The sequence below is a fragment of the Melanerpes formicivorus genome, unplaced genomic scaffold, assembly GCF_026170545.1.
Source record: "Melanerpes formicivorus ecotype bairdi unplaced genomic scaffold, bMelFor1.0.p_v2 SCAF_36, whole genome shotgun sequence".
NCBI classification, from domain to species: Eukaryota; Metazoa; Chordata; class Aves; order Piciformes; family Picidae; genus Melanerpes; species Melanerpes formicivorus.
Window position 1 is genome coordinate 6,636,609 of NW_027142388.1, and position 23,990 is coordinate 6,660,598.

At 41.4% G+C, this 23,990-nt stretch overlaps 2 protein-coding genes across 3 annotated transcripts in view; one reads left to right on the forward strand and one right to left on the reverse strand.

The window, feature by feature from the left end:
- GLT1D1 (glycosyltransferase 1 domain containing 1) overlaps positions 1-9,133 on the reverse strand; it is a 65,889-nt gene extending 56,756 nt beyond the window's left edge. The window contains exons 1-2 of one of the 2 annotated variants that reach the window (XM_068157427.1): positions 8,841-9,133; positions 749-897 (exon numbers count right to left, since the gene is read on the reverse strand). In XM_068157427.1, coding sequence (XP_068013528.1) covers positions 749-897; positions 8,841-8,908 — 217 coding nt within the window. In that variant the 5' untranslated portion in view covers positions 8,909-9,133. Of the gene's footprint in view, positions 1-748; positions 898-7,421; positions 7,447-8,840 lie in introns of those variants that run through there. The other variant, XM_068157428.1, reaches the window with a different exon arrangement.
- A 3,714-nt stretch (positions 9,134-12,847) lies between these two features.
- SLC15A4 (solute carrier family 15 member 4) overlaps positions 12,848-23,990 on the forward strand; it is a 29,029-nt gene continuing 17,886 nt past the window's right edge. The window contains exons 1-4 of the mRNA XM_068157426.1: positions 12,848-13,579; positions 21,722-22,017; positions 22,841-23,009; positions 23,737-23,814. Of these exons, the coding sequence (XP_068013527.1) occupies positions 13,010-13,579; positions 21,722-22,017; positions 22,841-23,009; positions 23,737-23,814 (1,113 nt within the window). The 5' untranslated portion in view covers positions 12,848-13,009. The remainder of the gene's footprint in view (positions 13,580-21,721; positions 22,018-22,840; positions 23,010-23,736; positions 23,815-23,990) is intronic.

The following is a 23,990-nucleotide window of genomic DNA, read 5'->3' on the forward strand; positions in this document are numbered from 1 at the left end:
TCTCTCTGGATCAGATAAAATAGAATAGAATTAACCAGGCTGGAAAAGACCTTTGAGATCATCAAGTCCAACCTATCACCCAACACCATCTTATCAACTAAACCACGGCACTAAGTGCATCATCCAGCCTTCTCTTAAACACCCCCAATGACAGTGACTCCACCACCTCCCCGGGCACCACATTCCAATGGCCAATCACTCTTTCTGGGGAGAACTTCTTCCTAACACCCAGCCTAAACCTCCCCTGGCACAGCTTGAGACTGTGTTCTCTTGTTCTGGTGCTGGTTGCCTGGGAGAAGAGACCAACCCCCACCAGGCTACAACCTCCCTTCAGGTAGATGTAGACAGCAATAAGGTCTCCCCTGAGCCTCCTTTTCTCCAGGCTAAGCAACCCCAGCTCCCTCAGCCTCTCCTCATTGGGCTTGTGCTCCAAAACCCTTACAGCTTTGTTGTCCTTCTCTGGACACGTTCCAGCAATTCAACATCCTTCCTAAACTGAACTGGACACAGTACTCACAGTGTGACCTAACCAGTGCTGAGTAGAGGGGCAGAATGACTTCCCTGCTCCTGCTGGCCACAGAGAAAGATTTTCAGCATCTCTGAGCATTTGCAGGAGTGGATAAACAGAATAACTGCATTGCATGTGCATTTATACATTTCTAGCCATTTATAACTGCTTGTATTCATTCTCTTCTCTTTTAGTACCTTTTCCAGATGTATTTTTATTGCAAATTAGAAAGAAAATTACCTTGCAGAAGTCTGCCTCCCTTATAAAGATGAATGGCCAGGGCTGCATCAAACATGTCTGTAGAGGTTAGATTTGCTATTTCAGTTGGACTTTCATACATGAAAGCATCTTTCAGAACACAGGTATGACCTGCAGCATGTAGATGATTCCTTCATCATTGGAACAAACAGAAAAAGAATAAAAATAGATACTGTTAATGTTGTCAGCACACCAGTGCATTAAATAAGCTTAATGAAAATGTTTTTCCTTAATTTTTTCTCTCATGTTTATCTTTATGCTAATTTTGTTTAAGCAACTATGAAGCTATTTACAAGGGTGTTTGGTGGTTTTGCCTGGGAAATATTTGTCACCTTCACCACTCTGAAGCCACAGGCACACTGCCAAGCAGCAAGATCTGCATTCATTTAAAGGCCCAAGCTTCCCAAGTACCAACGTCACCTTTGGAAATCATCTCTCCTGATTGAGCTTCAGCTTAATATGCTGAAAAGAATCCATTTGAATTGAGTGTGAAAAAATCCATTTGAATTGAGTGTGTTAGTGCTTGGTCTTAGACATTTTCAGATCCTTGCTCTGGAGAAAGGCCACTGAGTGAAGAAAGCACAAATATGTCCAGCTAATCAATGCTATTAAAAATACAGAACAGGCAAACAAATGAATACATAAATAGAACTGGAGAGTTGAAATTGTATTTCTTTTGTGTTTGACTGTGGGTTTAATTGCCCATTTGTAAAACAGGCATAGGATAATTGAAGTACAAGGAAAAAAATACCCAAAACCACACTGAAGTAATTATACAAATACTTTCACAGGCTTTTTAAAGAATCTCAATGGATTAAAAGAAAAAGAAAAGCACAAATAAACCCCAACAACAAAACCCTCCTACTCAAGTGTCAGCTTGCCCATTCATCTTTCTACAGAGTGGTTCCTCATATTAAAACATGGATTGAAAGACTGCCAAAGTCTCTTGACTGATTGATTACAGGAAGCTTTACTTCAGGCATTTTGGTGAGCTTTGTTTTAGTCTCCTCTTTTACACTGTAGGCTCATAATTCTGCCCATCAAAATCAGAATCAGTTATCACTGTTTCCAACTACATCAGCCAAAAAAACACACAGAAGAAAATCCATGTTTTGATAGAAAGTAGCACACTGTAAGTGCTGGCACTTAGTGTTTACATTTCCAATATTATAAAAAGACCAGAAGAATGTTTTCTGCTCATTACATATCGTTCCACTTGATTTATTTCTCATAGCATATTAATTGTTCTGGCATTAGAATCCTGCTAACTCAATAGCTTCTTGGATAATCTCGTCTCTTTCCTCTCCTGATCATTTCATATCCTCCCAAAGAATGTAATTTTCTGGCCTGCAGAAGTTAGTCATTACTGCAGAAATTGGTGCTAAAAATGTTGTAAAATGTCTTGAGGCCTTGGAAGGAATGTATTAGCACTATATCAGACAGAGCTCCATTGGCACAACATATGGTGCTGTACTTCTTCCTTCTTCAAAAAAGGGACTCATTTTACTTTTAACTTCACCATTTTACACAAGACTAATAAGTTATATAATAAATAATAAAGTACAGCCAAATTGCAAGCTCCTTATTTGCACTATTGAGCAATTATTTACATCAGTTGCCCAATGAACTTGTTATCATAGTAGTGTAAGTCAGGGTTGGGACCACAAGGATCATCTTGTTCCAACCCCCCTGCCAACCCCACACTAGATCAGGCTGGCTAGGGCCTCGTCCAGCCTGGTCTTAAACACCTCCAGGGATGGCACCCCAACTACCTGCCTGGACAACCCATTTAAGGGCTTCACCACTCTCATGGTGAAGAACCTCCTCCTCACATCCAGCCTGAATCTCCCCACCTCCAGCATTCAAGTACCTGCTTGCTGTCTGAAAGGGGCTCTCAATTTACAGCTAAATAAGGATGCCCAAATCTCATAGCTGTGAAATTAAAATCTCTTGGGCGAACACTTGGGACGCTCGTGCCTGCATTCCACAATTTCACAGGTGCTCATTAACCAGTTTAAAAGACTTTTTTCCCATCAGTATTCCAATTACCATAAATCACTACCATGTACAAGCAATATGTTTGCATATTACAATTAATTTGAAAATAATCCTCTCAAGACATCAGGAATCAAGAAACTCAGCTAGGAATTTCAATCTGAAACATTTCTTTTTCTTTTTTTTTTTTTGAATATACTAAGAATTAATGCTTTTTCCATCTTCCAGTTTCCACAGCACCAAATTTCACAGCTGAATGACGGTTGTTTCTGAAGTAAATAGAAGGGACTCCCTCAAGTGTTCCAGGGCTCAGAAGATGGTGGATTACTTCTTCTACCTCCATACTTTTTTCTACACATGACGACTGATGAGCGCAGAGACAAAAATTGCATACAGCTTAACAAGAAGAAAATCATCAAATTACTCCCAGGATAATGCAAATTCCCAGATATAAAAAGGTTTTAATCCCATAAACATACCACCGAGTTCAACATGATTAGTCACAGGCTTCAGATTATGCATATATGGAAATAAATGTGTGCAGAAGCAGAGTTATTGGGAAGGATTTAAGCACTGAAATTTGTAGTGTTAGTTTCATATTTTCTAAATTATTTTTCATGTTTATAACAAAAAAAAACAAAACCCAAACAAACCAAACAAACAAAAGGCTACAATTTTTACACATATGCTGTTAGGAAAGCGCCCAATGTGCCAGGGTGCTGCAGATCCCTTGCAAGAGGATTTTTTTGAAGGCTGATCTGTCTATGAAGTCACAGCTGTCCCTGGATGAAGCCACAAGTGAAAAGATCATAGTATCAGTCAGGGTTGGAAGGGACCACAGGGATCATCTAGTTCCAACCCCCCTGCCATGGGCAGGGACACACCACACTAGATCAGGCTGGCCAGAGCCTCATCCAGCCTGGTCTTAAACACCTCCAGGAAGGGCACCCCAGCCACCTCCCTGCACAACCCATTCCAGGGCTTCACCACTCACGGTGAAGAACTTCCTCCTCACATCCAGCCTGAATCTCCCCACCTCCAGCTTCATTCCATTACCCCTAGTCCTGTCACCACATGATTTCCTGTGAAGTCCCTCCCCAGCCTTCTTGTAGGCCCCCTTCAGATACTGGAAGGATACATTACCACTATAGATACATTAGACAGATTAGATACATGACCACTATATTTTCTCCTCCTGGCAAGTGTGCATTCACATTATTTTGCCATTTTATAAACAAATACTTTCTGAATGAAAAATAAAAATGAACACATCTCCTGCTGCCTATGACTCTAAGACAACGCTGAAAATGTTAAATCTCAAGGATACATTTTCCCTTTATTGCATAAATTTCCAAGCAAGCATCTTAATCACCAGTGATTATTACTTGGATCCAGAATCAGCCTTGCTCTGCCACATCTTTCCCTTCTGCTGAAGCTCTCATGCAAGCCAATGCCACTACCTGGAGAGAAAAGTATTTCTACAGTCTGACAGCTCCATTTCAGGTTTGTGGTGTTTTGCTAGGAAGTAACCAAACAGGGAAAATTCCAGTCACCCAGTAAGTTTCAAAGATGGTTTCTTAGGATACATTACATTAGTCACTGCTTACACTGTGATATTTATAAACATGTGAATACTGGACAAAAGATTTCCCAGTCCCACTGACCAATATTCAGGGAATTAAGCTTCTCTGTTATATTTTTTGTGCTCTTTGGAACTCATAAGGCTGATAAGCGAAACTTTGTGTCTGCTATGGATCTATACAGCATAGAGAAAGATAACTGCTGAAAGGTACAAACCTTTTCTGACACATTTTCACTTCACTTAAAACTTCTATAGAAAATATTTTTTCTCTAACACAACTATGAAAGACCAGGGGGTGCTTTACAATGTTTCAGGTTTGTTGCCTACATTATTGATCACTATTTCTCACTTATCCTGGCTAGCTGTCTTCACTCCATCAACCTGAATCTACACTTCACAGATCTTCATAATACAGAAACCACTTTATAATTCTGAATGCAACATGGTTGAGGCTAAGACATAGGCAAGCTCTAAGTATGCTTACTTCTAAATTATTATAGTATTGAAACTTGCTTTATTTCTGAGATTACTTCCTCTTAAAAATATTTATGTCCTAATTGTCAACTGATATTTCAATGGAATTGCAGACAAAGAAGTCTGACTTCCAAAAAGTTCTTGGTAGGTAGATAGATTGACACTTCTTGAACAGAACAAAATGGACTTCATAAGAAAAGTGTTAATTATCTCTTTCCTTAGGCTGTTCTGCAAGGCTTATTAAGGGAGTCCCTTCCACTGCCTTTTCTGCAATTCATCCAAAACAGAATACTTACACTTCCTACTGAGTTGAAACTCTGCTTGATCTCTGTTTTCTTTCTAAATTATCTATATATACATATACACTTGTTAAAGCAAAGCATCCTTCATTTTATTTCTCTCTCAAACTTCACCTTTAAACAAGAGACAAATGATGTTGACAAGAACGAAGTACAAATAACATCCACTGTGAATAAGAACAGAAATAAGAAATTTGAGCAAAAATGGGAAGAGAATCCTTCTGTCTCTATGTTCTGAAGTCAGTAGCTGTTCTTTGGAACAACAAAATAACACTGTGAAGTTTAATTCTGACTTAAAATATAGGTCTAGCAGTGCAAACCATTTTGGGATGCACATACATCAAGTGCAGGCCATGTAAATGATTGTTACTCAGTTCCAAAGGTGGAGGACAAATGCCTGCTTTGCAGCTATCCTGCTCTGGGAACAGCCATGCAAACAGCACCAGGAATCCACCAGCACCTGTGCAAACTAACATAAGGAGGTAAAAGCCCTCTTATGATCTATCAAGAAGAGAAGAGGATCTTGTGCTGCACCAGTGCTCTTCTGTGAGACTTTAATGGTAGGGGCTTTAATAGAAGGCTGAGCTCAGAATTACTCCAGTAAATGTCTAAGCTGAAAAATAATTGTAAAGAGGAATGATCAGTATTATTGAATTTGTGGGTTTAATTCTCTTCCAGTTGATTACCTGGAGATTTACAGAATGGCTATCTCAAGTGTTGTGCTTCAAGTGAGAACTGAAACAATCCCTAATTCTCCAAAAGATTTTAAAATATTGACAAAATACTCAATCTAAATCTTTGTAATTAACCAATTAATTCAACATTTCTGTTCCTCCTTACTACCAAATCATAAAAGATGAACAGAACATTTCAAGGGGCAGAGAAGATGCATTTATCTTCTTTCCTAGCACCCTCTTTGATCTCATTTCTAAGCCTGAAGAATGGCAGCCTAACCAAAGACTTGCTTAGTGTTTTATTCTCTACTCATTGCTCACTTTATTTTCAAGTGACTAAAGATTATGCACACCAATATGAATAAGACCACAGCACGTTCATTATATCACTTGTTTTAGCAAGCTGATTTCTAGCCAAATTAGATTCTGGAATCTTTGTCATCAGGAAATTAGTATCTTATTTATGAAAAGATGAAGTAGTTATAGGAACAGCTGTAATATCATAAACATACTATACACAGTGATATTAAGCTGTAAAATTTATCTATGCTGGCAAGTGTCCAACCTAGAGACAACTTCATTTTCATAGGTACTTAACTAGAAGTTGTCATGGTTTATTCAATATAAAACAAACAAACAAAAAGGACTGAACATATGAATTTCTAACCATAAAAGCAAAAATATGCAACTGGAGGCAAATATTAAGTGGAATATATACTGTATGCTACAAGGGTTACCATATGTATTCGACCTCAGGTATTGCAGGTTAGGGTGAAAAGTGACACATCCAAGTCTTTAGACATAAATGTAGACTTTTTAACCCTTTTTTTCTTTTTAATGGCTTAAGGTCTTAAGAAAAGCAGTATTAAATAGAAGCATCTGCATAGGAGGGTTTCAGTGATAGCTGTCATTTGACTGGCCTTTTAGTCAGGAAAATGGAATTCGTGGCTAGCCAATACTTTACTTTTTTCCCTGATCAGACTTCTGCTTTCCTAAACAAGCTCATTGACATCTTTACTATAAAGAATGATTATGGCAGGTGGTAATATAGCAACCAAACTTAAGCTACTGATTCTCAAACACTGGTTCTGTTAGTCCTTTATCCACTTGAATTGTGAACATGAATGAAATTGACTTTTCACTCATTGTTTTCTTTGTAGTTGAAGGTTTACATGCATAAGAAAGCAGCATTCAGTTTAAGGTAGGCCTATAAAGCAACAGGATGCTAAAGCAAGTTGGTGTACTCTACATAGATGACTGCAGATGCGTTCACATAGCTGCAAATGATTGTGTTAATGTGGTAATATGTTAAACTATCTGTTATATGTTATATATATATATATATATATATATGTTAACTATATGTTAACTGAGCTGTTGCATCTCACCAAGTCTATGCTCTCTTTCATACTAAAATGTTAACCCAGGCCACCATGCATGAGTCACAGCTGGAGAAGGCTCACCAAAATTGCTAGTTACTGTGACTCACATAAAGGCATCATACTAAACCACTGTGTCTCAACGCACAATGCTCAGATGATCACAGCAGTCTCAGTGCAGTTAAAAGACAACCTGAAATTGTACATGGACATTTGCATGCTTGGCTTATGCTAAAATAATGCAAAACCTACTTTCCACTAGATCTCTACTGAATGGTTTCACAGTCCGATGTTTGTCCTACTCCTCAGAGCTGAAGTGGAAAATGAAGGTAATTAAATATTTAATTTGTCAAGGCAGAAGAAATACTCTTATGGAAGAAGAACAAATATTGATGTCCCCAAGAATAACTAATCATGAGGCAGTAGACATGTTCTTTTGCTATCTTGTACAACATTGTAGCTCTGCACAGATCTAAGGCTGGTGAAAAACTATAAAAGCAGAAGGTTACCCTAAGAGAGTAATTTTAAGAACAATAACTAAACTGTGAGTGACTCTTTGACATGTAAGAAGAAACCAAGTCCTTATTTCAGGCCTCCAGTGTATAAAAACATTTGGAAATTGTTTCACTTCTATGGCGACTCTTTTTTCTTTTAAACAAATCAGCCACATCCACATCCCAGACAGAAATGAGGATATGAAGAACATCCGTGAAGATCTGTGACTCACAACAATTTCAAAGCACAACAGCTTTGTGTCCATAATCTCGAAGAGAGCTGGATACAGAAAGCCACAGCCAGGGCACTAACTGGCATAGCTCTTGCAGAAATGCTGCTCAAAGACGGCTCCTGTACAGACCCTTCTTTCAGAGCTTACTGCATTTTACAGTGAGTTCTCATCCTACTGTGGGTAATTCCCAAGGCGGATAGCGCCGAGGAAATCCACTGCAGCGCTAACACCGGCTGTGTAAGGCCTCCGTGGGTTGGCTGGTCTGGAGACCCCTGCTCTTGTGAGCCAGGTTCACCCTCCAAGTGCGAAAGCCACCTGTGCTAAAATATTATTTGTTTTAGTGGGGCTGATTTTTCTTTTTTAGCGGGGGAGGATGCTCTCGGCTCCCCCTCTCCCTTACTCCCCAGCATTCTAGCAAATGGGGTCACGTTGTCCACGCGGAGCCGCAAGAAACCCGCATCAGGGGCCGTCTCCCACGGCACGGGCTCGACCGCATATCCCAGCGGGCCCCGGCTCTCGGGTCAGCAGCCGATCCCCACCCCGGCGCTAGCAGACGGGTCTTGCCTCAGCGCTCGGCAGCCGCCCCCTCGCACACCCCCTGCGCCAGCCATCCACGCGGATGAGGCGGAGCAGACGCCGTCTCCGTGCAGCAACGGGGGCAGCGAATGGCGCATGGACCCCGCCACCCTCCAGCCCCACGATATGCTCGCAGCACCGGCCCCGACCGCAGAGCCCTTGAGGAAGCCCCACGCAGCCCTCTCTACCCTGCGGGCACGACCGCAGCGGCCGCTGCGTGAGACGAGGAGGGGCCGGCCCCGCCTCCTTGCCGGCTCCCTGCCGATGAGCGGGGAGCGAAGGCAGGAGCGGAGGTGAGAACCCCGGGGGTATGGGGGCGGGAGGCAGGGAGGCCGGGAGCTGAGATCCCGCCTGCAGGGGATACTTACTGTATCCTCTCCGCGGTGGTCGCGTTGCCGGTCTGCGCTCGGAGGCACGCCAGCAAGAGCAGCCTCATAGCGGCCTCTCCTGTGCTTTCGGGCGGAGGCCGACTCAGTGAGGGGCAGAGCCGCGGTCACCGCCTCCTTTACCTGCCGGCCGCCCGGGCGCGGCCCCGCGGTCTCCCGGAAACAGGGGCGTGAAGCGGGTGTACCACCTGCCGCAGCGCCAGCCCAGGTCCTACCAGAGGGAGCTCCGACCCACTGATGAAGCTGGTAGGACCCCTATGGTGAATCGCGCCCTTGCCAGGTGTCCCTGGTCAGAAGGCACCTCGGAGCAACAAGACCACGTGTCTCCCAAGATAAGGGTGGCTCAGACTCAGTGCGGGAATTGTGGATAAAATGCCAACAACCAGAAAAGCCAAAGGAACATTCTAGTCTAAAGAACAAGGAAACAGTATGGTCAAAGACCACACTGAGTACCAGGAAGGTCACGTTATAAAACAGAGCCAAAGGTGTTGAATAGACCAGAGGAAAGCTCTAGTGAGGAACTACAACTGCCACATCAACGGGATAAATCCTGCAGAACAGAGAAGGAAAAAAAAAAATAAAGAGTCCAAGACTGAAAAATCTACCCCTAAATGATCAAGCTCATCTTCAGGATAACCCCCAGTTATAACCAAAACACAGTGAGCAGGTAAGAGTACACCTGTGGGGCATGATGCACTTGAGACTGAGAGGCCAGTTTAGGGAGGCTTTTGGGAGATTGATGGGGGCCAGGTGGCTGACTGTGGATATCCACAGCCTTGAACTTGATTCAAGATATTGTAAAAACACAGAGAGCACGTGCAGGACATTTGTGGCCATGAGACAGACGAGAAGGAGGTCTTGATCCAACTGAAAACTCACTTTTTTGCTTGTATACTTACAGTCTGATGTGATTCACCACAGGGCCATGTGGCTGTTTGTTTCCCCAAGACTGGAGAAAACAGTGAAAAGGTGATCTGTGAACTGCAGTCTCTGTTTATTGTAGCTTAAATTACTCTTCAAGTCTCAGTGTCAGGCAGAGGGGAAAAAATATGCTGCCTACAGAGAAAAGCTCTTAAATTTAGTAATTTTAAAAATACTAGTCCTTCAGATAACTTGTATGGATCTGTAAGGATGAGAGATATTGAGGAAGTGGGGATTTAGAAGTGATAAAGGTACATATTGGAGCATGTTCTGGCAAACTGTAAGCATTTTAGTATGCTGGCTCACATTTTGCTAATGGGCCTTCATGCTGCAGAGCTATGTTCAACTGTCTCCATTTCACTGATTTATCACTCAGAAACTATTCTGCACAACATTGTTTAGACCATTTTAAACTCTGTCCAAACCAAAACAGTTGGCTCCAACTTAAAAAATTAACAAATCCTGCATAAATGCTACAAATAGTGTAAATGCCAATTTAAGGCTAGGCAGGACCAAGCTATTTTATGCAGTTTTAGAAAGTGCTTCTAGCACTAAGTTCCAGCCCCACTGAAATATAGAGGGGTTTTGTCAATCCACTTAGGATTCTAGCCTTTGCATTTCACTGTATATGGCCTATATGAAACATAAATGTGCTTTTGAGAGCACTCACCACCCTCAAGTCTAGTACCAGCCTACTCTGTTAGTCCCTGCTACCCAACTGTCAAAGTGACCTGTAATTTACTACACAAACTGCATGAAGCTCATGCATCTGCCTTTCTGGCTCCTGAAACATGGCTACTCCAAATCCTTTCTGAACAGACCTTCCTGGTTCCAAGATCTCCCCCACACAACATAGGTCATCCAGCTGTACAACACTACAAAAGTCTGACAGCCCTGTAGTGAAAGCAGCCTGTGTAATCCAAAATAGGGCATTCCTCAGTAGCACAGCTTCAAGAGGGCCATGTGATGCTGCTCAGAAGAGCCATGGTTTGAGTTAAAAGGAAGATGTGGTTTTGATATCTGTGTGAACTATCTTATTACAAGTAACTGGGTAGCTGCAACTTCTCACTAAAATGTCCCTAAAAACAGGCAAGACATATCCAGCATGTTTAGTGTGTAACACAAAAGAAGACAAAAATGCAAACATCAAAGCAAGACAAGGCCTGCTCCACGAGACAAATGAGAAAACTTAACCAGTCACCTCAGAAATAAGGAGAAAATAAAGGAGACAGTCACAAGAGGTCTTAACATTTTATTACTATTTATGGTAACTCTGGCTTTTATGCTATAAAGGTTTTGACTGAATAAAAATCTGCAACTCCTTGCAGCATTATGTCTTTGAAAACATGTATATGCACTAATGTAGCACTGTATAGACACAGAGGCATACACTGTCCTCAAAGAAAGGATCATGGATGCAACTTAATGAAGTTTCAAATATACTGCAGCTAAGTGTTTGTTTGGAGGAAAACTAAATCCCACCTTCCTGAAACTGCTGTATTTCAAGGAGAATGTTTGAGTTATGACAGTAGATTTTGAATGTTAGTGGAAGTACTTACATCTTAATAGCTGAAGATTTAAATAACATCATATAAGGCACATTTAAATATTATTCAGCATTGCCGTGAACTTGTTGCTGGGTAGGCCAGCAGAGAAATCGTATCCCACTCACCAAAGTAAATTATGAAGGGCCTAGAATGATCTCTGCATATAATACGCCACACAATAACACAAGACCCCTTAGAAGATGTCCTCACAGCTGATACAATGTATTACACTGTGCAAAGCTAAAATGCAATTTTTTCACTTATAGAAGCAGTCATGTCACAGCATATGGCATCTCTGTACACCTAGCTGCATTTTCCTTGTTGTCCTTTGTCATGAAATGTAGCTAGTTAAGAGAGCAAATTTATTTAATGAGTCATTTTTATGGCACATGGTATTTACAGAGACCCATCATTAAATGATTGTATTGCCTCTTACAAGCACCATTTGCTCAATTACCAACGCTGCTCCAAAAAATTTTAAGTCATACCTAGACATTGGGTGCAACTACATGATGTTAATTTACCCTTTTTATTGAAAACACACAGCCAGGAGTGTCTTTCCCACTTTGCTCTAGCCAAAACCAGGACTTCAAGATCTTCTGTTGAAGAGCTATGTACTGTCATGATTTTTAGCTCACCATACGTGACGGTGGAACAAAAAACCACCTTCGGGCTCCAATCTTGCAACCACTAATGCGTTTTCTCATTTTAATCACGCACTCTGTTCCATTCGGATGGGAGTTTTTACTGTTCACATGTACTGATGACGGATTACCGATGCTGGTGCACCCGAGATAAAGTAAACAGCGCACAGGTGGCTGCTGCTCCCCCGTCCCGCGGGCTGATATCCCGGGGCAGCACCCAGCACTAAAGGCGTGTCTGCTGCATTTATTTACCAGCAGCAGCATTACACCACCAAAAAAAAAGCATTTTAGAACGGTTTCCTGCAGGATCACCATTTTATGGGGACAATCCTCCCCTTTGCTTCTCCGGCAAAAGCAAAATAGGGAAACAAACCTCTGTCGTTGTAATTGCTGAATAAACCTAAGGAGAAAATGAGGTCTCCCGCGGAAGCTAGGGTTCCACCTATGTCGTTATTAAAGCCAAACAGCTTCAGTTAGTGCTTAAAACCTAACTGCCAGCCTGAACTAATGTAAGAAATAGCCATCAAAACAATGTCCCCTGCTGCTGCCTCCCCCAGCCCGGCGCCTTAGTGAAAGCGGCGAGAGAAAACCTGCAGAGAGAAAGCTGCCGCTTGCCTTCCCCGGTGAAGCTCCATACACCCGAAGGGGTATAGAACCCGCAGCTCAGCCCAGGCGCTGAGGTGACACCGCGCGGCCTGCTCGGCCCGGGTGCCCCGGGCAGGTTGCAGACCCACCCCGCCGCTTCCGGTCCGCCATGACCCACCCCCCTCAGTCCCATGCCTGCAGCTCAGCCGCCTATGTGACGGTGCGGCCGGCGAAGTGACAGCTCCTTCAGCCAATGGTGATGCGCCTTTCCCCGCCGGGCCGGGCCGGGCCGGGCCTCTCCGTGCGACAGCAGGGAAGTTTCCTCAGGGTGGGTCGGGAAGCGCAGCGGGGCCGGGAAGGAGGTGCCGGGAAGGAGGTATCTGGAAGGAGGTGTCGAGAAGGAGGTATCTGGAAGGAGGTGCCGGCAAGGTGGTACCGGGAAGGAGGCACCGTCATGGAGGAGGCCGAACCGAGCGAACGCAGTCCCTTGCTGAGCAGCGGGGAGCGCGGACGTGTAGCAGTCAGCGCTTTCCACGGGCGGCGGTTGGCCTGCGCCGCCGTGCTCCTGGCCGAGCTGCTGGAGCGAGTGGCCTTCTACGGCATCACCTCCAACTTGGTGCTCTTCCTCAACGGGCCTCCCTATGACTGGGAGGGTACCCAGGCCAGCCAGGCCCTGCTGCTCTTCATGGGCATCACGTACCTGGTGTCACCCTTCGGTGGCTGGTTGGCTGATGCCCTGCTGGGCAAGTTTGGCACCATCCTGCTCAGCATGGCACTGTACCTGTTGGGCATGCTGGCCTTCCCTGTCATTGCTGCGCCACACACGCGCCAGGGCCTTTGTGGGGACATCCCCTTGTTCCCCGTAGAGAACTGCTCCTCTCCAGCATCCAACGCCACCATGGCACCTTGCTCCCAGGTGGGAGCCATCCGCTACTGTGCCATGTCTATCTTCATCGGACTGGTCCTCGTGGGGCTGGGCGTCGGGTCGGTCAAGGCCAACATCACCCCTTTTGGGGCAGACCAGGTCAAGTATTGTTTGGCAGCTGCTGAATTGTTTGTGGGTGCTGATCTGAGGCAGGGGATGGCTGTCAGTAATGCAGAGGGGCTTGCCTTGGTGGGGTGGACAATGCACCTACTGATTGACATCTCTGTAGTGTTTAACCCTTAGAGGGAATCAGATCATCCAGTTTTGTTCCCTGTGTAATGCAGACTGTTAAGTTGGACTGTGTTAGATACAATTTTGTTGTCTGTATGGTGTCAGATCTCCTATGACACTTGGTTTCCTGGTAGCCCTACCTTATATGTGGTACCTGATTTGAGTAAGACATTACCATCTTGAGGAGTTGGGTTGGATACTTAATGGCTGCTAAGTGGATTGTTAATTATCCTCCATTGTGGAGTTTGTTTCAGGTTAATTTGACCTCAGAGCTCACCAAGTGAAATATCCCATATACATGTTAGATTTAACAAGGATACCATTGGCCTTCTATGGCAGTGCTCAGAGGCCTTTATCATCCCATGATAAATGAAGGATAGAGAATAAAGAGTTTTTTATGCTTTAGGTATTCTCTGTATGGCACTGTACCCTTGAGTGATACGTTTTTGCAGGCTAATGTGCTGCGTGATGGATGGGAAGGTGCTGTCAACATAGTAAACGTTACCTGGGCTATTCTTCTTAAGGACATGTCATGTCAAATGACCTTACTGAGATCCACTTCAGTGATATCATTAATTGGATTGTCACTGCAGAACCAAGTGGCTTTATGGAAAATGCTTGAGAGACCACTCATAGTTCAGTATCAACTGGAATGCACTGTTGCATGTATATGTTTCCAATCTCATGGTAAAGGTAGTATGCTGACTGTGGATGGTGGAGTATAATGTCTGCTTTACATACTGAGAATTTCAGATGCTTAGAGAATGCTTAGAGACCAAGCAGCTTTTCTAACCAAACTGTTCTTGATGTAAAAGCAAGGAAAATACCTCCAGTCTGTTTGTGTGTCTGTTTACCAGCCCATTGAGTTCTGCTAAGAGCAGGTATCAGAAATGCCATGACACTCTTCATGAGAAGTAGGATCTACCACAATATCTTTGACAGATATACCTCTGTTCTCCTTTGTGCACTTCACATTTGTCATTCTTTGTCATTTTGTGCTTTATAAAATCTGGAGTTGGGGGTGGAAGGCGGTATATAAATGTAAACCATTATTATAGCCTAGGATTGTGTGTCCCCAGTGTATCAGTTCTGTTTAAGCCAGCATGAGCCCATCAGGCGAAATAGCTTTAATATGGCTTTATCTTATAAGGTGTTTTTCAAAACTGACTGCTTATCCCCAGAACACTTTATGAATGTTAAATATAAAAGATACATAATGGCAGGAACAGAACAAAAGAAGAGCCATTGCCAATGGAAATATAGCTGTTGTAGCTAGGTTTTTTCCTAAAGGTTTGCCCCTCAGGATTTCATGGAAAGTAGTTTTTGTCTAGGTTTGCAGATAATTCACAGTGATTTATGTAGGGTGAAACAAAAGGAATACTCCTTTCTGGTTCCTAATAATCAGTAGAGCTCTGCCAAGGACTGGATTTCCCCCCCACACCCCCCATGTTTGTTTGCTTTTTTCTGGCTTATATATTGTTAAATATATTGCAGCTTGCCACTTACCTTGTTGTGCAGTTTTGAGCCCTCTTGGATGCCTTCCCCCTCCCTAGAAGTGTAGCAAACTGCTGGGTAGATGGATATATATTGCTGAGAATAAAATCTGTTTCCCAGAGTAACATTCTTGGGAGTCCAGAATATAATGCAAACACATTTTGGATGGACATGTGCTGATAAGATTTGTCCTCTTTCCCTTAAATACCAAATAAAGGAAAATACTAGTTGTATGTTGTGTGCTTTAGCTGACATGAAACACCTTTCAGCTATTGTTAATTGCATTCCATTGCAGATCTCTCAAAGATTGCCATGTGAATTTTTAATTGTTAATGGATGATCTGTGATTTTAATGGAGAACCTAAACCTAATGAGGATTTTCTTATTTAGAAGAACCACTTTGTGGAAAATTGGATGCTAAATTCCAATAGTTATTTTCCTCAGAGGTTAAGAAGATGTAGTTTCTTAGTTTCTGTTAAACTGATGCTTTTAGAAGTGCTATTTCAAGTGGCTGAGAAGACTTCTTATAGAGTAACTTTTGCCAGTCAGCTTGGCAAACAAAAGTTACTGTACACTAGGTGTAGATCAGCTTTACTTAATTGTGCTTATCAATAAGAGCCATTCTTATAGAATCTGCAGATTGATCCATCATGCAGGTCTGAATCTGAACTGATGGTTCTCAGAATAGTGTTTATAATCATGTGATATGTATAACCTGACACTTTCCAGTTCCCCTTTTAAAGGCAGTGTTTTGCAGTGGCTTCCTCTTCTATGTAGCAGTTTGTGACTTTCTGTAGTTAGGAAACAGTGTGACTGCCCCTCATTATTGTGAAAGCTGGTTTAGCTTCAACATTGAAGCCAACCTTAGTAGTAGACTACTGATCTAGCATCAGCTATAATCATTGTTCTAATTATAGATTAATCTGGTTTGGGTTTATGTTGATTAGAGATGCCAGTTTTGACTCACAGAGTATTGCCTTTCTGCATTGCATCATAACCATTAAATCTCTCAGTCCATAACCTGCCCAAAATCTTCTAGCTTTGCTAAAACCATTGCTGTTAACAGTAGTATTGCCAGAGGCAAGGACCTGTTGGAGTGACTTTTCAACCTTTATTTATTTGTAGAACTCAGATTTTCCAGCCACTCAGAAGAATGGAGGACCTTGTGTAAAGAGTTGAAGGTCACTAACTGAAAATTGTTTTGTTGTGGTTGAACTTCTTAGGAGACTGCAGACCTCTAAGCCTTTGCAGATAAGTTTGAAAACTGAAAACTGAAGTTGTGGCATTCACACAGACAGTACTAATTTATTTGTTTCTGATGGAAACAGGATAGGACACTAGTGAGAGGAAGCAGACTTTAAATGTGAATTTTATTGTAAAAGTTTGGAATTGTGGAGCAACTGAGTTGTAGTGCATAGCTGTTACTGAGCTGCCTCCAGATGCTCTCAAAGAGTAACTCATGTGTGTAGTGATGGATTAGAAGGTCAAAATTCTGTAAGAGTCAATTTGACTGTGGAAAACAGTTGGCATTGTGCTTTCTTGTGTAGGCTAAGGACAAGGGCAAGCTTCTACATTTTCATCCTTGCTCTGTTGTGTGGCTGCTTACATAGTTGGCTGGCATAAGTTTGGGGTTTTTTGTTACATTTGTCACTTGTGACTGTCAGTCGATTGCAGGAACAAAGGGAAACTGCTACTGTCAGTAACTTTTAAATCATCTTTTTGCTTTTATGTGAGTCAAATAGGAGGTCTTGCTTTGCATCTTGCTTTGCATCTGTCATGTGAACAGGGAGAGAGGGAATATTATGACATACTGGTACTTTGAAATGTTGGTATTTAGGAAGTATTTGAGATAATCAGCAGATGATGTCAGCCATCAGATGTCACAGTGGAATGGCACTAGCTGCATCAAACATAAATCCTGTAGATAACTATTGCTGTAGAGAGCTAGAAAATTACTTTGTGACAAAGCAAAGCATCTAAACACAAGAACTATGGAGAAGCAACACTGCTTATATAGATTCCTGTCTTTACATAAAGGGAGGGAATCTGCTATAATCTAAAAGTTATATATATATAAATCAACTGTATAACAGTTTTGATTTCAGGCTGAGTGAACTGCTTTGGTTAGTAGTTGGATCATCTCCTAAGAAAGATGTGGGTGTTGCAGAATCCAGGGGAGAGAGAATTCAGAAAGTGATGATCTTTTGTCTAAGTCAGAATGAGGTCAGCATAAATATTTCCTTTAGAGACAGCTTTGCTGTGGAAGTTGCTCTTGGTCAGATACTTGTAATGAACTTTTCATCACATGCTGTAATTAAAGATCAAGTTGCTCTTTCCCTCTTTCTTTGTATTAGTTGTGTTTGCCATTTTGTTAAGACTGTGAGATGTTAACCTTATATCCTAGATGAGTATAGACTATTGCAGCGCAGAGTTGCACAGCTCATGTATCTTCTGCTGGAAGTGGCTGTAAATAACCTAATGATTACACAGTTCCTATAACACAGTGTTCCAGACAGTGAGGATTCTTTAGCATGGAAACTGTGACTGTGATTGCATCTCACTGAACCACAATCAGTCTGATATGTTTTTGGGGCTTTTTTTGTATTGGAAAGTTTGATTTTTGAGAACTCTTCCCTTGTTACTATGAAATCCAATGTGTGTAGGTCCCAGTTATAAAACTCAGAATGTCACTGTGCTTTTCTGTCTGCATTTGGATTAACTATGTGTAAAGGATAGTTGTCAGATATATGAAGAAAAAGACCTTTTGGACTGTAGAAAAATCAAGTGCTAGGTTAGATCATCCCCCCCCCCCCCCCCAAAGTTATGTTAGATGTCTTGAAAGTTAGCAAGATTATTTTAATTCCTCTTTAAAGGCCCACCTGAGGCAATGAGCAACAAAACAGCTGTGGCCAGGACACTTAGAGTTGCTCATTTCCTTCATTTCTGTGTTGGTGGGTATTTTTAGTGTGGGTGGGGATTTTACTGGTTTAGTTTTGGAGAAAGGTTGGGAGGGGTTTGGTTTTCTGGGTTTTGCTACTTTTTTTTTCTCCATTAGAATTTGCCCTAGAGTTTAAAAGATTAAAATCTAGGGCAGTTGTGATGCTCTTTGTGTGGTACAATAGGTCATTCTGTATTTTTATTGAAGCAGATTCACTACTGGATTGTTCCCCAGAGTTTTTGGAGATTGATGTGCTACCTCATTTAGTAAGGGAAAAAAAGCTCTGTAAGGTTTGAAGGATGCAGAACTGTGAACTGAAGACTCAGAACAGGATTTTATGTGCTGGAGGCTGATCTAAATAAGTGACAGCTGTCTAGCCCTGGTAAATTCTGTGCAAAAATGTCTGAATCTGAACTCATTTGCAAAGCAAGGTGTTTCCTAGAGCAAAGAAAGTATGTAGCAGATCCTTGCTAATATTCATTCAAGTCAGGGCACCTTTGAAATAGTTTTAGTAGAGTGGTTTTGTTCAGTGATAGGAAGCCTTGCAATCTGTCCATGGCATTTCACTGATATTCTTTGCATTTTTCTGTTGTAAGGAGTTTGGCTAAAAGATGGTAGATCTAAGAAGGTGACCTTTTAGGCACTACTACTGGTTTTAAGCTGTTCTGTTGCAATGGGGACAAAATCTTTTAAATGTGCCTATTTTGACTTTTGATGCAGGGATGTGGAACTGTTAGCCCACAGGACAGACTCAGCACAGGACCCACATCCTACTGGTGCCATTTACATGCCATTTCCTTGCTGGAGTTCAATATAATGAAACTGTTGGTGCTGGTAACACAAGGAGAGTGCTGCTATGCTTGAGCATAGATGAAGTTGAGAAGAGGGAGCAATAGATTTTTCTTTCTGCCTGGGTGATTGAAAATAATCTAAGCATGAGGGGAAAAGGAGAATTCCTACAGCCTTGTGAAAAACACTTGTCCTTGATACAAATTAAATAATGAAATTCTACATAGTTTTCTCCTTCTTGGTACCTTGCTAAAATGTAGCATCTACTTATGAAGAGAATAAACCAGTCCATTTGTGCTGGCACACGACTCAAGTAACACCCAGGAGGGTGTAGTCCCCTGTAAATGTGATCTAGCTAAGATTTTGGGCAGCCAGTCTGATTCTTGAAAGGAACTACAAGGATTGCCTTTTAACTCTAACATATTTTTTGATTTTGGTAAGACATCTCCATAGTTCTTCCACTTTGTCAAGACATTTCATATCATAGTTCAGTCTGTTTTTTTTTTTTTTTTTTTGTATTAGGCTATTAATGTTTGGTAATAAAAAGCCACAGTGGCATTTCAGATGTGGCTGTGAAGTGACTTTTAGTGTGCTTGCATACTTTTATAAAGCAGCAGCAAAATCTACTCTCTTCATTGTAAGTCTGTGGTGTGTCTGTCCCTTGAGCATTGCACTCTTTTTTGGTTACAGTTTCAAAAAAGATACTGCAGATGGAGAAGGACTTTTCAGGGAAGGCTCACAGATATGATCAGTAATTTTCATGCAAGAGATCATGAAACAGCCTATAACTTTCTGTCTCTGAAAAGGCACCTAGAAGGAAGATGTGGTTTCTGCAAGTAATAGTCAGAAGGAGAGAGGCAGAAATGGAGCAGGTGTGGGATAAAGCTCAGCTGTCTTCTGTTCTTTCCTGCAACTAGGTAAAACAAGTGAGGCTAGTACAAGGCAGGTTCAAAACAGACAAATGGAGGTGGTTCTTCCCACTGTGTAATTAGCTGGGGAACTCTTTGCCACAGGGTATTATGGATTCTAAAAGCTGACCTGGGTTCAGAGGCAGGCTGGATGAGTTCATGGAGAGGAGATCTGTGCTACTTATTATGTAGGTAGAAGCCATTCTTGCTTTAGAAAGCTTCTCGGGAAGTAGTGGTTGGAGGCTGGTATAATACTTGATAGAAGGATCATTCTGTGCTTGCTCTTTTCTTACCTATATCAGTTTGCTTTCATCTCCCAGCTTCTCTTTGCATAGACATTGAGCAAGGCCATTTGTCAGAGGGAGAATGGGAAGTCATATTCCTTGCAGAAATCATAAGAGAACAGATACTTCATGATGAAGAAACGGGACCTTCATAAAATACATTGTTAGGTCCTCACATAAATTGTAGCACTGTGTTTATGATGTAATTGTTTGCTACTATCCTGCTGCTGTTTGGGAGGGATTCCTATCTTGAAACATTATTGCAGATGATGATTTACAATTTGGAAATGAGTGTCAAGTTGGAACTAGAAAGAGATAATTTCTTGGGTTGAGGCTCCAAGATTATATTTGACTTGCTAACATGAATGCCTAATGATGCTACTAACTGTGCATAGGAGTAGAGGTGCCTTAATATTCCTCTTGTTAGGCTTGGTTAAATGGTACAGATGGGATTGTGCACCACTGAGAAACGAAGCTGTAAATCCAAACTGACAATGTTAAAAACCTAGTCCAAGACACAGCTTGGTTTTCATACTGCCAACTAAACACAGATTTTTTTTTTGAAGATCTGGCAAATGAGGAAGGGAAACTTGCAATTAAAAATGAAAAACAACTGACTCAGCAAGACTGGTTCATAGCACTGACTTGATAGTCACTGTTAATGGCCTTTCAGTCATAAACTGGTGACAGATATGGTATTATGAATTCTTCTGCAGACTAGTTGATCTTTTTAATGTATTTCAAATTTTAGCTTGCATAGTTTCTCTTAGATCACATCTTATGAGTGATGCTGGGTTCCTGTGACTTAATTACAAAACATGGGGTGACTTATGGTAGGCAGCACAGAATAGTGAGTGATAGTGAAGTCTGTACACTATAAGTCTATAAACCAGGGTTGTCTCGACTTTCACTAGAGAGACATTGAGAGCATCAAGCAGGAAAATAGCACTATGAACACTGGTGATTTAATAGAGGGGTGAGTGTTTACTGGAGCCTTGTGACACCTTAGGCAACCTTTTTTTTTCAGGTCAAAATGGCAAGTTTTCAATTTATGTTCTGATGAGAGACATTAGGACTGTGTTAAAATGTAAATTTGTGCTTTAATTACCAAGCAGTCATTTGAGGCTCAGAAAATGGGGTATGGTTAACTGTTAAGTGCATATACAATTGAAAGAAGCAAGTGTTGCAGTGTTTCAAATACATAAAATTGTAGGTAGCTTAACTTTTTGGGGCTTTTGTTTAGTAAAAATAATAGTTATTTTAACTTCTGTGCACTATGGGACATTAATCTGAGTTTTGCCTAGAGAAAGGACCAAATAAGAGACCCTGCAGCAGAACTAATAACAGCCTCTATGGTGCTATTGTTGAGTATTGTGTGGCTTCTTTTAACCCTGTGCTGAACTTCTAGAAGGTCACTGATGCAATGGAGTAGCTCAGCAAGATGTCATTGCATCAAATACCATGCTAAGCCCAAACCATATCCTTTCAGTATGACTAAATTAAACCTGAACTCTTTGGTACTTTGAACTACACTAATTCTAATAGAGAATCTTCATTTTCTTCAGAAACTGGATGACTTCTTTTTAATCTTTTCCAGGTCAAAGATCGAGGGCCAGAAGCCACGAGAAGATTTTTTAACTGGTTTTATTGGAGCATTAATTTGGGAGCTATTCTGTCTCTGGGAGGCATTGCATACATTCAACAGAATGTGAGCTTTGTTGTTGGATATAGTATCCCAACGGTTTGCATTGGAATTTCATTCATGGTTTTCTTATGTGGGCAGAGTTTCTTCATCACAAAACCACCTGATGGTAGTGCCTTCACAGACATGTTTAAAATTCTCACATATTCTTGTTGTTCAAGAAAGAGACAAGTGGAACGTTCAACTAATAGGTTTGTAATGAGCTCTTTGGTATAGTCTCAATTCAGTGAATCAGCCTAAGAATTGGAGCTAGTTAGTTTGAACTAGCTGGCAGTAAGTCACACTGGAGAAAGCACTAGGATATGCAGTTTTGCTTTAAGGACTGGCACTGGAAGAGTTGGGTTCTGGAAATATTTTCTGGGATGAGAGAGGCACATTTTGAGACCTCTGGATCTCCATGCTGCAAGGTCAAATCTGTGAAACTCACACATAAGTATGCTACTTTTAAGCATTAGTTTACTTACTTAGTAAACTATTTAACTTACTTACTTACTTAGATATGTTTGTGGGACACCTTCTGATTTAATAACCACTGTCATCTGCTTTTAATGTTGGAAATGGCTTTTTGTGTACTGGCATTTTGCTTTCCAAATGGTTACTTCACTCTTAAAGATGCCTGTGGAATACTGGGTGCTGAATTCGGTCACTGATAATAAGAGATGCCAGGTGCCTCCTCTGCAACGGGCTTTTATGTAGTCAGATTGCAAAACAATTCACTGAATTAGAGTAGCCTGTGTTTTGTGATAGTGTTTCTTAAGTTTTGCGTATTGCAGTGCCAATTATTTACGCAAGGAGGGGGAGGAGATGGGAAATAAGGAAACCTTTGTAATGGAAATTTTCAGCTTGTGCTCTCACCTGCTGATGATCCATTCTGGCCTAATTGTTTTGCTGTAAGTTACACGAGTAACTTCTTTTGGAAATGTATGAGCTTTTTATAATGAAGTGTCACAAGACTGCCAGTTATGTCGGGGTTTCGTTGCTGTTTAACTAAACATTGCAAATTCTTTTCAAAAGCGAAGGCCAAGGAGTACTTCAGCAACCTCGCAAGCAAAGCCTGTTTGAGACGGCCAAGCTGTCTCGAGGGGGCCCGTTCAGAGAAGATAAAGTAGAAGATGTGAAAGCTCTTGTCAAGATTATCCCTGTCTTTTTGGCTTTGATACCTTACTGGACAGTGTATTTTCAAGTGAGTAGTTCCGAATGGTTAAATTGGTGTCTAAAAAACATCATTTCTAATTTAAGGTCCATAGTGTCCTCTTCTCCCAGTTGAAGCAGCATTAAGTTGCAGTTCTGAGTCTGTGTTACAAATTTAGCTTCTCTGAAAATTACCCCCCCTCCCCTTCCAGAACAGTTACCCAGAGGAAACACAAAGGCTCTTTGGGGAAACTGTAGTAGAAGGTTCACTTGCAGCTAGCATTCAGTAGCTGTGATTCTAAAGAATGAGATTTTTTCCAGAAAGCTGCTGTTGACAGTTTGTCTTGTTTAATACCCATGTATTCAATAAGGGTATTTTGACTTAAAATACTTGAAATATTAATTAAAACTAACACTTAGGCAAATTAACTTACCTTAAATATTGTGCTCTGTTTCATCTTGCACTGATCCAGATAGGTCAGGATAAGTAGTGTAGATTTCATTTTAATTAATTCCTTTCTTGTTCTTCTGTCTTAGATTAATTAGAACAGCAAATATATTTGGGGGAAGAAATAGGCAGAAATTGTTTTTCACGTCACATGAATGATTCTTGTTGCTTTTGGTAAAATTAAATGCAATGGTTTAAAAACAGATCTTGCAATGTTCTGACAACAATTATTTTTGATTTGCTGCATTAGCACTTTACCTGTGATATGATGTTAATTATCCAAAATTTTAAAGTACTCTTAATAACCTCAACTCACCTTTCCTAATGTTAGATGCAGACAACGTATGTGCTGCAAAGTCTCCATCTGAAAATTCCTGAAATATCAAATGACACCAACTCTATTCACACGGTAAGCAAGGCAAAAGAAGTGGAAAGTATTCTTTGTTTTTCAGTCGAAATGCAAACCAGGTAAGGACTGTACACAAATTTCAGGAGGTTAAGGTACTGACTAAGGGGAGTCGATGGCAACAGACACTGGGGCATTTAGAAACATGGCACATAATACAGAGATCTTGGCAGAGTGTA